The sequence below is a fragment of the Artibeus jamaicensis genome, unplaced genomic scaffold (assembly GCF_021234435.1).
Source record: "Artibeus jamaicensis isolate MK-2021 breed Jamaican fruit bat unplaced genomic scaffold, CSHL_Jam_final contig_851, whole genome shotgun sequence".
NCBI classification, from domain to species: domain Eukaryota; kingdom Metazoa; phylum Chordata; class Mammalia; order Chiroptera; family Phyllostomidae; genus Artibeus; species Artibeus jamaicensis.
Genome location: NW_026521986.1, coordinates 13,180,191 through 13,193,243, shown reverse-complemented (window position 1 = coordinate 13,193,243; position 13,053 = coordinate 13,180,191). Strand labels below are relative to the sequence as shown.

At 37.9% G+C, this 13,053-nt stretch overlaps 2 protein-coding genes and 1 non-coding gene across 8 annotated transcripts in view; 1 reads left to right on the top strand and 2 right to left on the bottom strand.

Moving 5' to 3' along the window:
• Positions 1-13,053, bottom strand: part of BBOF1 (basal body orientation factor 1) — a 47,068-nt gene that overhangs the window by 22,578 nt on the left and 11,437 nt on the right. For 2 of the 3 annotated variants that reach the window (XM_053673320.1, XM_037128041.2), the window contains exons 1-3: positions 12,353-12,504; positions 8,808-9,036; positions 1,959-2,024 (exon numbers count right to left, since the gene is read on the bottom strand). In XM_053673320.1, the coding sequence (XP_053529295.1) occupies positions 1,959-2,024; positions 8,808-9,036; positions 12,353-12,408 (351 nt within the window). In that variant the 5' untranslated portion in view covers positions 12,409-12,504. Of the gene's footprint in view, positions 1-1,958; positions 2,025-8,807; positions 9,037-12,352; positions 12,505-13,053 lie in introns of those variants that run through there. The other variant, XM_037128032.2, reaches the window with a different exon arrangement.
• LOC119036628 (U1 spliceosomal RNA) lies at positions 6,122-6,283 on the bottom strand. Its single transcript, XR_005080042.2, has one exon. It is a non-coding gene; the product is annotated as a U1 spliceosomal RNA (small nuclear RNA).
• The window catches only part of ENTPD5 (ectonucleoside triphosphate diphosphohydrolase 5 (inactive)), a 40,409-nt gene continuing 39,940 nt past the window's right edge, over positions 12,585-13,053 (top strand). For 2 of the 4 annotated variants that reach the window (XM_037127964.2, XM_037127994.2), the window contains exon 1: positions 12,585-12,655. The gene's annotated coding sequence lies outside the window, so the exon portion shown is untranslated. Of the gene's footprint in view, positions 12,656-12,707; positions 13,007-13,053 lie in introns of those variants that run through there. The other 2 variants (XM_037127970.2, XM_053673321.1) reach the window with 1 other exon arrangement.

Sequence of the window (13,053 nt, the reverse complement as noted above, 5' to 3'; positions counted from 1 at the left end):
AAATGGCTCAAGAAGATCTCAAAGCCCCAGAGCCTATAAATCTAAGCGATGAAGAAATAGCAAAACTCTCAGATGCACAGTTTAAAACACTGGTGATCAGGATCCTCACAGAACTGGTTGATTATAGCCACAAATTAGAGAAACATATGAAGGTGAAACTAATTGAAATGAATGGAATTGCACAGGAAACCAATAGCGATGAAAAGGAAACTGGGACTCAAATCAATGGAGTGGACCAGAAGAAAGCAAATAATGGCCAAACAGAAAAGAGTGAAGAAGCAAGAATTCAAAGAAATGAGGAGAGTCTTAGGAACCTCCAGGACACCTTTAAATGCTCCAACATCTGAATTATAGGGGTACCAGAAGGGGGAAAGGAACAGCCACCAATGGAAAACTTATTTGAACAAATAATAAAGGAGAATTTCCCCATTCTGGCAAAGGAAATAGACTTCCAGGAAATCCAGGAAGCTCAGAGAGTCCCAAAGAAGTTGGACCCAAGAAGAAACACACCAAGGCACATCATCATTACATTAGCCAAGATTAAAATGAAGGACAGAATCCTAGAAGCAGCAAGAGCTAAGGGGACAGTCACCTACAAAGGAGTCCCCATCAGACTGTCAATGGATTTCTCAAAAGAGACCTTACAGGCAAGAAGGGGCTGGAAAGAGATATTCCAAGTCATGAAATCCAAAGATCTACAACCAAGATTGCTCTATCCAGCAAAACTTTCATTTAGAATGGAAGGACAGATAAAGTGCTTCTCAGATAAGATCAGATTCAAGGAGTTCATCATCACCAAGCCCTTATTATATGAAATGTTAAAGGGACTTATCTAAGAAAAAGAAGTTAAAAAAACATGAACAGTGAAAGGACAGCAAACTCACAGTTATTAACAACCACACCTAAAACAAAAGCAAACTAAAAGGACAGCTAGATCAGGAGTGGAAACATAGAAATGAAGATCTCAAGGAGGGTTAGCAACAGGGGAGTGGGAGGAGGAGAAGGGGGGAGAAGGTACAGAAAATAAGTAGCATAGACAGTAGATAGAAAATAGATGGGTGGGCAAGAATAGTATGGGAAATATAGAATCTAAAGAACTTGAGACACATGGTCATAAACTAAAGGGGGGGTAATGGTGGGGACGGGGGGGTAGGGTAGAGGGGAATGAAGGGGGGAATAGAACAACTGTAATGGCATAATCAATAAAAAAATTAATTAAAAAAAAGAATACACCATGTTTAATAGATTGGACTTTGGAACAGCACACATATTTTACATAATCATAAATATTTATATAATTATGTAATTTTATATGTATGATTAACCTTTTCAAAAGCAACTCCTAAAACTCAAAAGCAAACTGTGTTGTTGATTTGGTGGCATAACATTGCAGAAAGCAATGATTTCAAATGGTTTTTAAACTTTGTAATTTGATAGTAGATTCCTATCAGTATAAAACCTAATGAGAAAAGTACCCCACAAAATCTTAAACTGTTTCCACTAACCTATGTTGGTGGTAGTATTGATATTAGTGTTCTGTGACAGTTGTACTGAAGTTTAAAGCAATTATACAATTATACTGGTATCATTAGAACGAGGGTTTGGGGTGCGGGAGAAAGGAGACACAGATAAAGTTAAGTAAAAACCCTGTATACTGGCAACTGATTGAAAATATTAGTAAGGGCTCAGAATGTATTTTAATCTCTAAAAATATATACATTTCCTAAGTTGGTCCACCGAAAAGCCCTAGAAAGGATGTCAAACTCAGGATCAGTAAGCACCACTAATATCAGATGGTTTTCTAAAATAACATGTTTATGTTATATTTGACCTTCTGCACAACATGTGTGTGAGCCATTCAAAGGACTTATTTACTTATTCTTATTGTGTCTTACATACGAGCTTGCCAGAAACCTGACCACCTGGTAAGTGAAGTATTAGTGTACATAGATACTTACCAATTTTTCCTTTTCCTCTTGGGCTTTTTCTTTTGTTTCATTCAATTGCTGTTTCAGTTTTTCAATCTGTAGGAAATGAAAGCACAGGTAAGAAGGTAAACAAATTTCTGCATCCTGCCTTTATTAAATAACCTGTTTTCACATGATATTAAAACCAGTAGGGTTGGAGAGGTTGAGTATGGTGGGAAGAAGAAAAGAGGGGATGTACTTCATACTCTCGGCCTGCTATTGCTAGTTTCCAAAACCTATCATCAGTTATCAGAATTACCCAAGTAACTTTTTAAAAAATTGTGGTAAAGAATAGAACATTAAGTTGACCATCTTAGCCACTTTTAAATGTACGGTTCAGTAAAGTATATTAACATTGCTGTACAGCAGGCCTCTACAGCTTTATCATCTTGCAAAACTGAAATTCTATACTTGTGAAACTCTAATTCCTTCTCCTCCCTCCCCCATAGCCCTTGGCAACCACCTTTCTACTTTCTATTTTTGGATTTTGACTACTTTGGATATTTGATATGAGTGGAATCCTACACTATTTGTGTTTCGTGACTGGCTTATTTCACCTAGTATATTGGCCTTGAGGTTTATCCATGTTGTATGTAGCATGTGATGGGATTTCCTTGTTTTTTAAAGATGCATAATAATATTCCATTATATGTTATATATATACCACTTTTTCTTTATTTATCCCATCAGTGGACATTTGGGTTGCTTCCACCTCTTGGCTATGTGAATAATGTTTCAACAAACATGAGTTATGCAACTACCTCTCCAAGATTCTCCTTTAAATTTTTTTAGAAAATATATTTATTGTTTCCAGCCCTGGCAGGTGTGGCTCAGTGCGAGCACCAGACTGTGAAGCAAAGGGTCATGAGTTTGATTCCCAGTCAGGGCACTTGCCTGGGTTTGGGCCCGGTCCCCAGTGGAAGATATGAGAAGGACAACCAAACATCGGTGTGTGGTTCTCTCCTTCTCTCTCTCTCTCCTTTCCCCTCTCTCTAAAAATGAATAAAATCTTTATATATATATAAAGATTTATATATATATAATCGATTTATACATATATATCGATTATATATATATAAAATCGATTCCAGAGAGAGAAGGGAGAGAGGGAGAAACATCAATCAATTGCCTTCCATACAGTTACCAAAACTGCAACCTAGGTACATGCCCTGACCAGGAATTACACCTGTGACCCTTCAGTTTATGGACCACTCTCCAACCAACAGAGCCTCACTGGCCAGGATCCTGCTTTAAATTCTTTGGAAATATACCCCAGAATGGGATTGCTAGGTCATCTGGTAATTCTAGTTTTAATTTTTTGGAGAAACCGCCATCCTGTTTTCATAGCAACTACACCAATTTACATTCCCACCAACAGTGAACAAGGGGTCCAGTTTTTCTGCCTTCCCTCCAGCACTTGTTATTTTCTCTTTTTCTGATAGTAGCCATGGGTAGGAAGTGATATCTCATTGTTGTTTTGATATGTATTGCTCTTATCTGGGTAACTTTTTAAAATTTCATTTTTCAATTACACTTGACATTCAATATTATCTTGTATTAGTTTCAGATGTACAGTACAGTGGTTAGACAATCATATATTTTACAAAGTGGTCCCCTAGATATTTCAAGTACCCACCTGGTACTGTACATAATTATTACAATAGTGATAACTATATTCTCTATGATGTACTTTACATTCCCAGGACTATTTTGTGACTGCCAGTTTGTACTGCTTAATCACCCAGTCCCCAAACTCCCCACCTCCCTGGCAACAATCAGTCTTTTCTTTGTATCTGTGAGTCTGTTTCTATTTTCATTGTTCATTTTGCCCTTTAGGTTCCATGAGGGAAATCATATGGTATTTGTCTTTTTCTGTCTGACTTATTTCACTTAGCATCATATATCTGGTAACTTTTTAGAAGTTTCAAGAAGAGTACAAAGATTTCCCATATAGTCTTCACCCAGTTTTGCCACATTTGCTTTCCCTCTCTATGTATTTTATATATAGACAGATGTATCTAAATATATAATTATATAGGGATATATATATATATGATATTTTTTTACATTGTTTTTTCTAGACCATGTGAGAATAAGTTAAGGACATCATGATCCTTTACCCCTATATAATTATGTATTTCCTAAGAAAAATGCCATGCTTTTTTAAGAAGCATAGTACAATGATCAAAATTGGGAAATTTAACACTGAAAAAATGTATAGTCCATATTCAAACTTTATCACAACTTTTCTCATTAATATCGTGTATTGCAAATTTTGTTTCCACTCCAGGATATAAACCTTGATTATGCATTATATTTACTTGTCATGTATCTTCGTCTCCTTTAATCCAGTAAAGTTTCTCAGTCTTTGTCTTTTATGAATCAACATTTTTGAATAATGCTGGCCAGGCTTAGGGTTATCTGATATTTCTTCACGAGTAGACTGAAGTGGCGCATTTTTGGGAGGCGTACGCTGCCAAAGTGATGGTGTACCCCTTCCAGTGCACCACAGCATGAGATGACTGATGGTAATTTGAATCAGTTGATCAAGATTGTGTATGCCAGTTTTCTCTGCTTAAAAGTTATTATTTTTCTTTTGTAATTATTAAGCAATTTTTGGAAAGATATTTTGAGACTATGCAAATATCCTTCTGCTCATCAAACTGTCATCCACTAGTTTTAGCTTCTATTGATGATTCTTGACTGAATCAATTATTACTGGGATGCCAAATGATGACTGTTCTAAGTCCATCATCATCCTTTGGAAATTTAATAATTTATTGCATTCTACTGTAAGGAAGAACTTTCTCTTCTCCCTCATTTATTAATGAATGTACTTATTAGCAGTATGCACTCATACTACTAATATGGACATACTACTAATGGACTTAACTCTGTTTGATGGGTTTTATCTGTTACTGTCATTATTCATTTTGATTGACCCAGATTTGTCCAGTAGGAGCCCCTTCCAGATAGTCCCTGTGTCCTTTAATATTTTTTACTTACTCTCTGGTGCAATAAGATATTCTGAGTTCATCTTTTACATTCCTGATCCAGTCCTGGAATGAATAATTTCTCTATGGATGCTGATTTTAGTAGGGAACCTGAGTAGCTTTTAAACTAAAAACTCCTCGACATGCTTATACAATTGAAGGATACAGAAGTGAAATATTGTTGTATTTAAATAATATTTTAGATTAGTTTAAAGAAAACCTAAAAATTCTAAAAAATAAATTGAGACAGTCTAAGCCATGTAGGAAAGGTGTAAGATATGAGATTTATTTTTGTGATTGATTAAACAAAGCATTAAATACAAAAACCCACTCTGAAAGAAAAATATCCTAATTTTTTCAAGATATAATAATTTAAAAACATTTTATTTTTAATATTTCTATAATTAACATGAAATAAGACTTTAACACTTTAAATAAAACTTAGGAAAATAGTGCATTTCTACAATATAGAAGAATGAGTAACAAAATTATAGGAGAGCTAGTTAACCAGGAAATAGTGAGTCTGCTTTACTTCTTCCCAAAGTAATTTCTTTGGTGTTAATGGACATCCATTATTGTGAAAAATTATGCATTTGTTTCAGCCAGATGTGGACCTTTGAGATATAGAGGCAGATGGAAATCAAGAAATACAAGTGATACTGATAAATGCAGATAATATCAATTAGCTAGTGCAGGCCAGAAAGTTTCTATGTAATGAATTACAGAAATTAGTTGTATGGCTGGCCTAACAACTTACTTTAGAATAATACTTTTTAGAAGATAATTTTGATAAATGCTTGCTATTCAAAAGTAACTTTAGGGCCCTGGCTGGCATAGCTCAGTGGATTGAGCGCGGGCCTGCGAACCAGAGTATCGCGGTTCGATTCCCAGTCAGGACACATGCCTGGGTTGCAGGCCAGTTCCCAGCAGGGGACTCATGAGAGGCAACCATACATTGATATTTCTCTCCCACTCTTTCTCCTTCCCTTCCCCTCTCTCGAAAAATAAAAAAATTAAAAAAAAAAGTAACTTTAAAAACAGAGGTTCCCCAGGAAAAAAGGTAAAAAAAGAACTACTAATGCACAAAATTATACTTTAATAAAACACATGAAATCCACATGAATGTTCAGCTGTTTTGTTTCTCTAATATCATCTTTTTTTAAAGGGACAGTACAAACACAGTCCCACACCACACAAATCATGCAGTCAAGTTTCCCACATTTGGGGAAATCACAGGGCTCAGCACATCTGGAGTACAAAGGGTAAGTCTTGCCGTGGGAAAACTGCCTTATGATCATAATATCTTCCCTGACAGGTAAGTGTCAATATTATCTCAAACTTAGTTTTGATTGCTATTAACTTTTTTAAAGCATCAGTACATTCACAAGCCATTCATTCATGTATGCAAAAATTTTTTAATGAGTGGCTACTATATGCTGGACCCGTGCTAGGTACTGGAGATATAGCATTGAAACAACAATTTTAAAAAGGGCTCCAAATTCTTTACTTCTGAGAGGTTTTATTCTAATCAGAAAGAAAGGCAATAAACAAATACATAAGTAACATGCATACAGTATGGTAGAAAGTAATAAATATGAAAAATAAAATAGGGGAGTGGTTTTAGTTTTAAAGAGGTTAGTGAGGAAGGGTCTCACTGAAAAGGTGGCTTTTGAAAAAATTATGGAATGATGCATGAATTTGCATGTCAGCCTTATGTAGGAGCCATGCTTTGCATCATTCCAAAATTAGTTTATATGTATACTGATGCAAACATAAAAAACAATTAAAAATGAGTGAAGGAACATATAAAAGATATTCAAACAACTAATAACCAGGAAAATACAAATTAAAACACCAAAAACCCAATTTAAATCCATACAATGAAGTGAAGATTAAGTATATGAGGTCTGTCTGGAAAAAGTCCAGCCATTGTTAACATAACAAGTATGGGTTGAGGTGACATTGATGTAACCTGACAGCCAAGGTGGTCTGGAATGTGCATGTGTGAACAATGATGACTTCATTGTATACTAGTCAGTGGGGGTGGTAGAAGATGTTGAGTGAACATGTATACTGTGTGGCTGTCACATTCAAAGTGACTGAGTAGAGCAATGAATCTACATCAAATTTTGTGTTAACCTTGAACATTCCTCTGTGGAAACTATTTTGATGATTCAGAAGGCCACAGCTATGAGCAACTGGTAATTGGCAGCTTCAATGCATCTGCTCATGCATCACATTTCCTGCAGAGTTTTTGTGAAATATCAGATCACCCGGGTGTTTCAGCCCCCTTACAGCAGCTCAGATTTGGTGCCCTGTGACTTCTGGCTTTTCTCAAAACTAAGATCTCCTTTGAAGGGGAAGAGATTTCAGACCATAACTGAGATTCAGGAAAATATGATGCGGCAGCTGGTGGCAATTGGGAGAACCATGCCAGGTCCCAAGGTGCTTACACTGAAGGGGACTGAGGAGTCATTGTCCTGTGTACAGTGTTTCTTGTATCTTGTATCTTCTTCAATAGATATCTCTATTTTTCCTATTACATTGCTGGGTACCTTCTGGACAGACCTCCATATTAATGACAGTGTTGATAAACAGAAGTTCACTCTAAAATCTTGCCTGTGACAGGATAAATTAGTATTTCTCTGTAGCTCAATTTAACCCCCTAGTAAAGTTGAGATTATATATACTCTATAATGTAGTAATTTAACTTCTAAGTATCTACTCTAGAGAAACTCCCAGGTGTGGGCACATGAAGACATACACATGAATGTTCATTGTAATAATGAAAAAATGAGTCTAACCAACCCACAAAGGGGTATGGTTAAATAAAATTTGGGTTATTTATTTAACAGAATTTTTGAAGCTGTTAAGTACAAATCTAAAAATAAAGCATGTTCATTAATTTTTTTTAATTAACTGAATCATCATGTGATTTTTTGTGACTAGACTCCAAAACCTGATGTTGAATTAAAAAAAACAAGTTGCAAAAGATATGTACAGTATAATATTACTAATGTAAATTTTAAAACAAGACTATAATATATATTGTTTGTGGATGCACAATACATGAATAGTGAAAGTATAAGAATCTATATGGGAATGATACATGCCATCCTCAGCAGGGTAGAAATTTCCTTGGGTTTCCATGGTTCTCATAGAGACAGATGGAAAAGAGAAGAGTTCCACCTAAATACCTTTTTAACACCCACTAGCTGTGTGATTTTGAGCAAGTTATCAGTCCTGAAAGTCAATTTCTTCTTCTGTGAAATGGGAATGACAATATTGTAGTTACATGGGGCTAATAAAAGGACTAGGTGAGACAACAGAGGTAAAGCGCCTAGCACAGCAGCGCCTGGCACAAAGTAAGGGCTCCCAAATGTTAGTTTATCCCTTTTTCTTCCAGATCTAAAATGGCAGCTTTTCAACACATAAATTAAGTATGTAAAATGAATTCAAGATTCAACTTGCTTGGTTCATCATGTGTTCATCAATTATCAGTGATTAGCTTTATAAATAATTAAAACTAAGTATTCATAAATATCAAAAACATATAGCTCATATTCCATGCAGTTGTCCTTACAATAAAATGGGTCATAATGTTCCGTTAGGATGGTCAATTTGTTCAGACAAGAAAACACAGGACAAGAACTGAAAATAAGAAAGATCCAGTTATGAGAGTGAAGCCATTCAGAAATAACATCCTGCTTCAAGGAGAGTTAAAGTCAACTGAAATGTCTTAATTATGTGATATGATTTCAAGAAATCAAAATCCTTTAAATAGAGAACCAAGCAAGTATAGCACAGAGGTAGTTACTGAGGCTCAGGAAGGTTTTTATCTACCTACCAAGTTATCTTTCTCCTGATCCTGCTTCTTCAGATAGCTTAATACAGACATGGTGTCTTTCTCCATTTTATACTGCTGTTTCCTTAAGTCATCATTAGTTTTTGCAAGTCTCCAGGAAGCATCACGATACTCAGTCCTACAGAGCTCTGTAAGTTCCAGCCTGGCCTCCCAAAGGGACGCATTGGCCTTGGCTCTCTCCACTGCAGATTCTTCGGCTTTTACTGTCTTCCTACATGGAAAGAGGACATTGATAGCATGTAACTATTCTCTACTACAGTAGTATTATAGCTCTCTATTATTGTGTTGCTTGGTATTGTCTGGCACATATAAGCAAATATTATTGGATGAATTAGTAAATAAGAAATACATATTTACTTGATAAGGGAGTTATCTTAGTAAGTGCCACTTCCTGGAAGAGTAGAGCTTTGGAGCATAACTCTAAAGGATTGGAAAAACAAAAAGGCCTAATAAGTAAAATTCATTTCATAAAGCTTTAAGATCTTTTTACTTATTTCTTTGATTGTCTCATATTTGAACTGTCTTTTCTATTCCTACTTGCTCAATTTTAGACCTTGGCTCTCTCTACCGCTAATCTATGACCTTAGTTCCTCTTCACCATGATGATACACTGGTAGTGTAAATGTAACTTTAAGGTCATATTTCTGCAATCTTCCACTCATCCCAGCCCCAATTTTGTTTTTGTTTTAGTTTTTAAGGTTGTTTTTTTTTTTTTTTTTAGCTAGGCCTTGGACAAAAGATCAAGTCACTAGGGCAAATATGTTAAATATTTTCTCTTCTGGTGCCACAATGCACCAGGCTTTGAGGATAGCTAAGAAACAGACCATAATCATTTATGTAGCTAAGGAGAGGAGATTTAAAAGTAATAATAAAGAATGCCTTTAAAGATTAAAGTGGTAAAAGGGGAGTTTTTTTAAAAAATAAAGATTTACTGCATGAGCATTAACAAAACACTATGCCTTAAAAATGGTAGGCACTGGGTATATATTTAGATAATAACTAAGAAGAATTCACCTGTATTTGATTTCTAAATATTTTCATACATAAGTATATATGGACGTTTCTATACTATCACCCTCCAACCCCACCAACTCTTGGTCCTTTATTCCCTTTCAGTCCCACTCTTACCTTCTGCTCTCTGTGAATTATGGTCAGCTCCTTCCCCTGCCCCCAGCCTGTTATAGCTGTTGACATCCCTTTCCAGCAGGATTTAGGTAGCGGTGACAGCTTGCCTTGTTACAGTCATCCAACTGCCCCCTAAAGGGGCAAATCTAAGTTCCTCAAACTTGAAAGAAATCAGATAGGATTTCTCATAGGAGGACCACTAATACTGACTGTAGAAACAAGGCAGGCTACGTATACTGTAGATGCATGATCAAAAATAGAAAATATGCTAGTGAGTCCCAGGAATGTGATAAGCCGTTGACGCTTTTAAAAAGTGCTAGACTATGTAGTTATATTTTAAAAATCACACTGTAGCAGAACACTTATATTAATACATGGGGGAAGCTACAAATAAATATGGGCATTGGATGGATTATCATTTTATAAAGACATAAAGAATATCCCCAAATTATAGTAGTGGTTATTTTTAGATGATGGGATTGCAGGTGATTTTTATTTTCTCCTTTGACTTTACATGTTTCCTAAACCTTCTGTACTGAGCAAGTATTACTCTCTTAAACAAGTTACATCATAAACTTTACAAGTTTGGGGGATTCCCTTGTGGTCCCATATATAGTATTGTTGGGCAGCACACATGCCTCCAATGTGTTTAGGAACTACCAGGGTCACCCAATAGGTTAGTAGCAATCTAGTGGCAACTTCAAGACTGGAAGGAACTAGTGTTGGAGCTGGTTCTGATCACTTCGGAAAAATCTGGAAGTACCCAATTTGGTCCAATCATTTACTCTTTCTTTTAAGCCAAAAAAATCCCTAAAAGACCCAAGGAGCTACTTCGGTCATCCAGAGACACTTTATAGGTTCAAGGTCATCTCAACCTCATAGTACGGTTCTCTCAGACTAGGATCAAGAAAGAATGAACCCAATAAATAAATTTTTTTGTTCAATTACATGATTTGTAATTTAACTTTATTGTATATGTCATCTGGCACAATGGAGGTTAAGTGCCCCCCAAATCACACTTTTAATCAAAACCTAGAATCGTTGGGACCCTTGTTAAAAATAAAGTTTTTAAAGGCTCCCTAAAGGTCAGATTAAGCAAGTTTCTTGGAAACCACTGTTTTGTATTATCATCTGTGTGTAAAGTCTCCAGTATCATCTTGTATGCAGTGTACTGATGTACTGTCAGTGTGCATACATCATTTGGGGTTACATTTTTCATGTTACTTGAAGTAGGCCCTTCTGTATTTGTATATAATGCTTGACTATTTTTTTTAAATCTTAGGCTAGGGATAAGAAACTAATGGTTGCTCTCTGAAAGAGAAAATCAATCCCACGTAAAAATGATTACTATTAAGGCAAGTGCGGTTCCAGGCATAATCATTCATTAAAGTAAAAAAAAAACAACAAAAAACTGCTTTCAAGATATTAAAAAAAGGGGGGATTGGTTTACACTGAATTACTGAATAAATGTTTAAAACTTCTGTCTTCATCTTAGGGATAATGATAGTCAGATACTTCATCTGTTCCAGGATGTCATCATTATGGGACACCATGTTGGCCTCCCTAACATTCATTTCGAAGACAGGGTTTCCCAACCATGGTGCTGCCGACATTCTGAGCTAAATGATTCCTTGGGGTGGGGGATGAGGGGGTTGTCCTGTGCGTTGCAGGATGTCAAACAGCATTCTTGGTCTCTGCTCACTAGAGGCAGATAGTACACATCCCCAGATGTGACAACCAAAAATGTCTCAAGGTATTGCCAAATGTCCCCAGGGAGGCAGAATCACCACTGGTCTAGAGCACCCCTGTCCAATACAACATTCCATAATGAAGGAAATGTTCTCTTTGTCTGGGCTGTCCAATATAGTCACCACTAGCCACATGTGCCTACTGAGCGTATGAAATACGCCAGGATGATCAAGGATCTGAATGTTTAATTTTATTTACTTTTAATTTTGCCACGCATGGCTGGTGACTATCCTATTAACGCTAATCTAGAGGACCTCCTATATCCCAATACATGTTGTCCCTACCTTCATTGCTAGTGTCAGAACTCTTCCTCATTCTCAGTTCTTTATTCCTCCTCTAGTACCTATTTCATTCGGTTCTGTGTTACTTTTCAGGAACTTACCTGCCTCCATCATTAATGCATTACACATAGGGCTGAGTCTAAATTATTTCAGGGTCCCAAATCTCACCCTATTGCCTACACTGAAGCAGTCGAGGTTAGCATGCACTTGGGGAATTTCTGAACAATGTAAACTGTCCTCAGAATCGGGGAGAACTAGAGGAAGGTCCAGGGGGGCCGGCGGGAGAGATCCAGTTAGCCAACTCCTGCCTCAGGCGGCTCCTAGACCCGAATCCCGGGACAGTAGGCCCGAAGGAGGAAGCCTTCTCCTTACTTCTTGTCTTTTTCTTTGCTTTTGCCTTTACTTTTGTCCTTTCCCTTCGACGGCATCTTGGTTTCTCCAAGAGACCCGCTGTCTCCTTGATTTTTCCGCCCCCTCTCCGGTCTGATTCTGTCTCTAAGGAAACCGGCACGCCCGGCGCATAACGTTCAGACCGGGGCTGCGAGCGCCCACAGAGCGCATGCGCCGTGACGTCGCCACACCGCCTCCTTGGGGCTTGGTCCGCGGGCGGACGCAGAGGGCGGGGCGGAGATCGTTCCGAGGGTGGAGGGGGGCTGCGCCGGGGCGGCGCGCGCGGTGAGTGAGCCTGCTGCTAGGGTAAATACCCTAGATCTAGCACGGGAGCCGGGCGGGGAAGCCTGAGCGGTCTGGCCCCGGGCGTCGGCGCGACGTCTGCGGGTCCCGTGCCTCTGGAGGCGCGAGGTCCAGGCGCCCTCGCCTTAGGAGTCTTGCTACCTTACCCGTCCGCCCGCCCCTCCAGTTTTGTAGCGCTCAGCGGGTGTCCGGCGCATCCTCCCCTTTCCTCACTCTCTAGCCTGCGTGGCCGTGGCCGCCTGGCTATCGTCCGGCTGACGCCCCTGCTCCGCTTTAGCTTATCCTGAACCTGCCCTGACTCGTTTGGTTTCCTTCTTCAGTCTTGCTAATTCTGTAAGGGCTGGCGCGTGTATCGGACTTTCTGGGTCACACATTTTTGG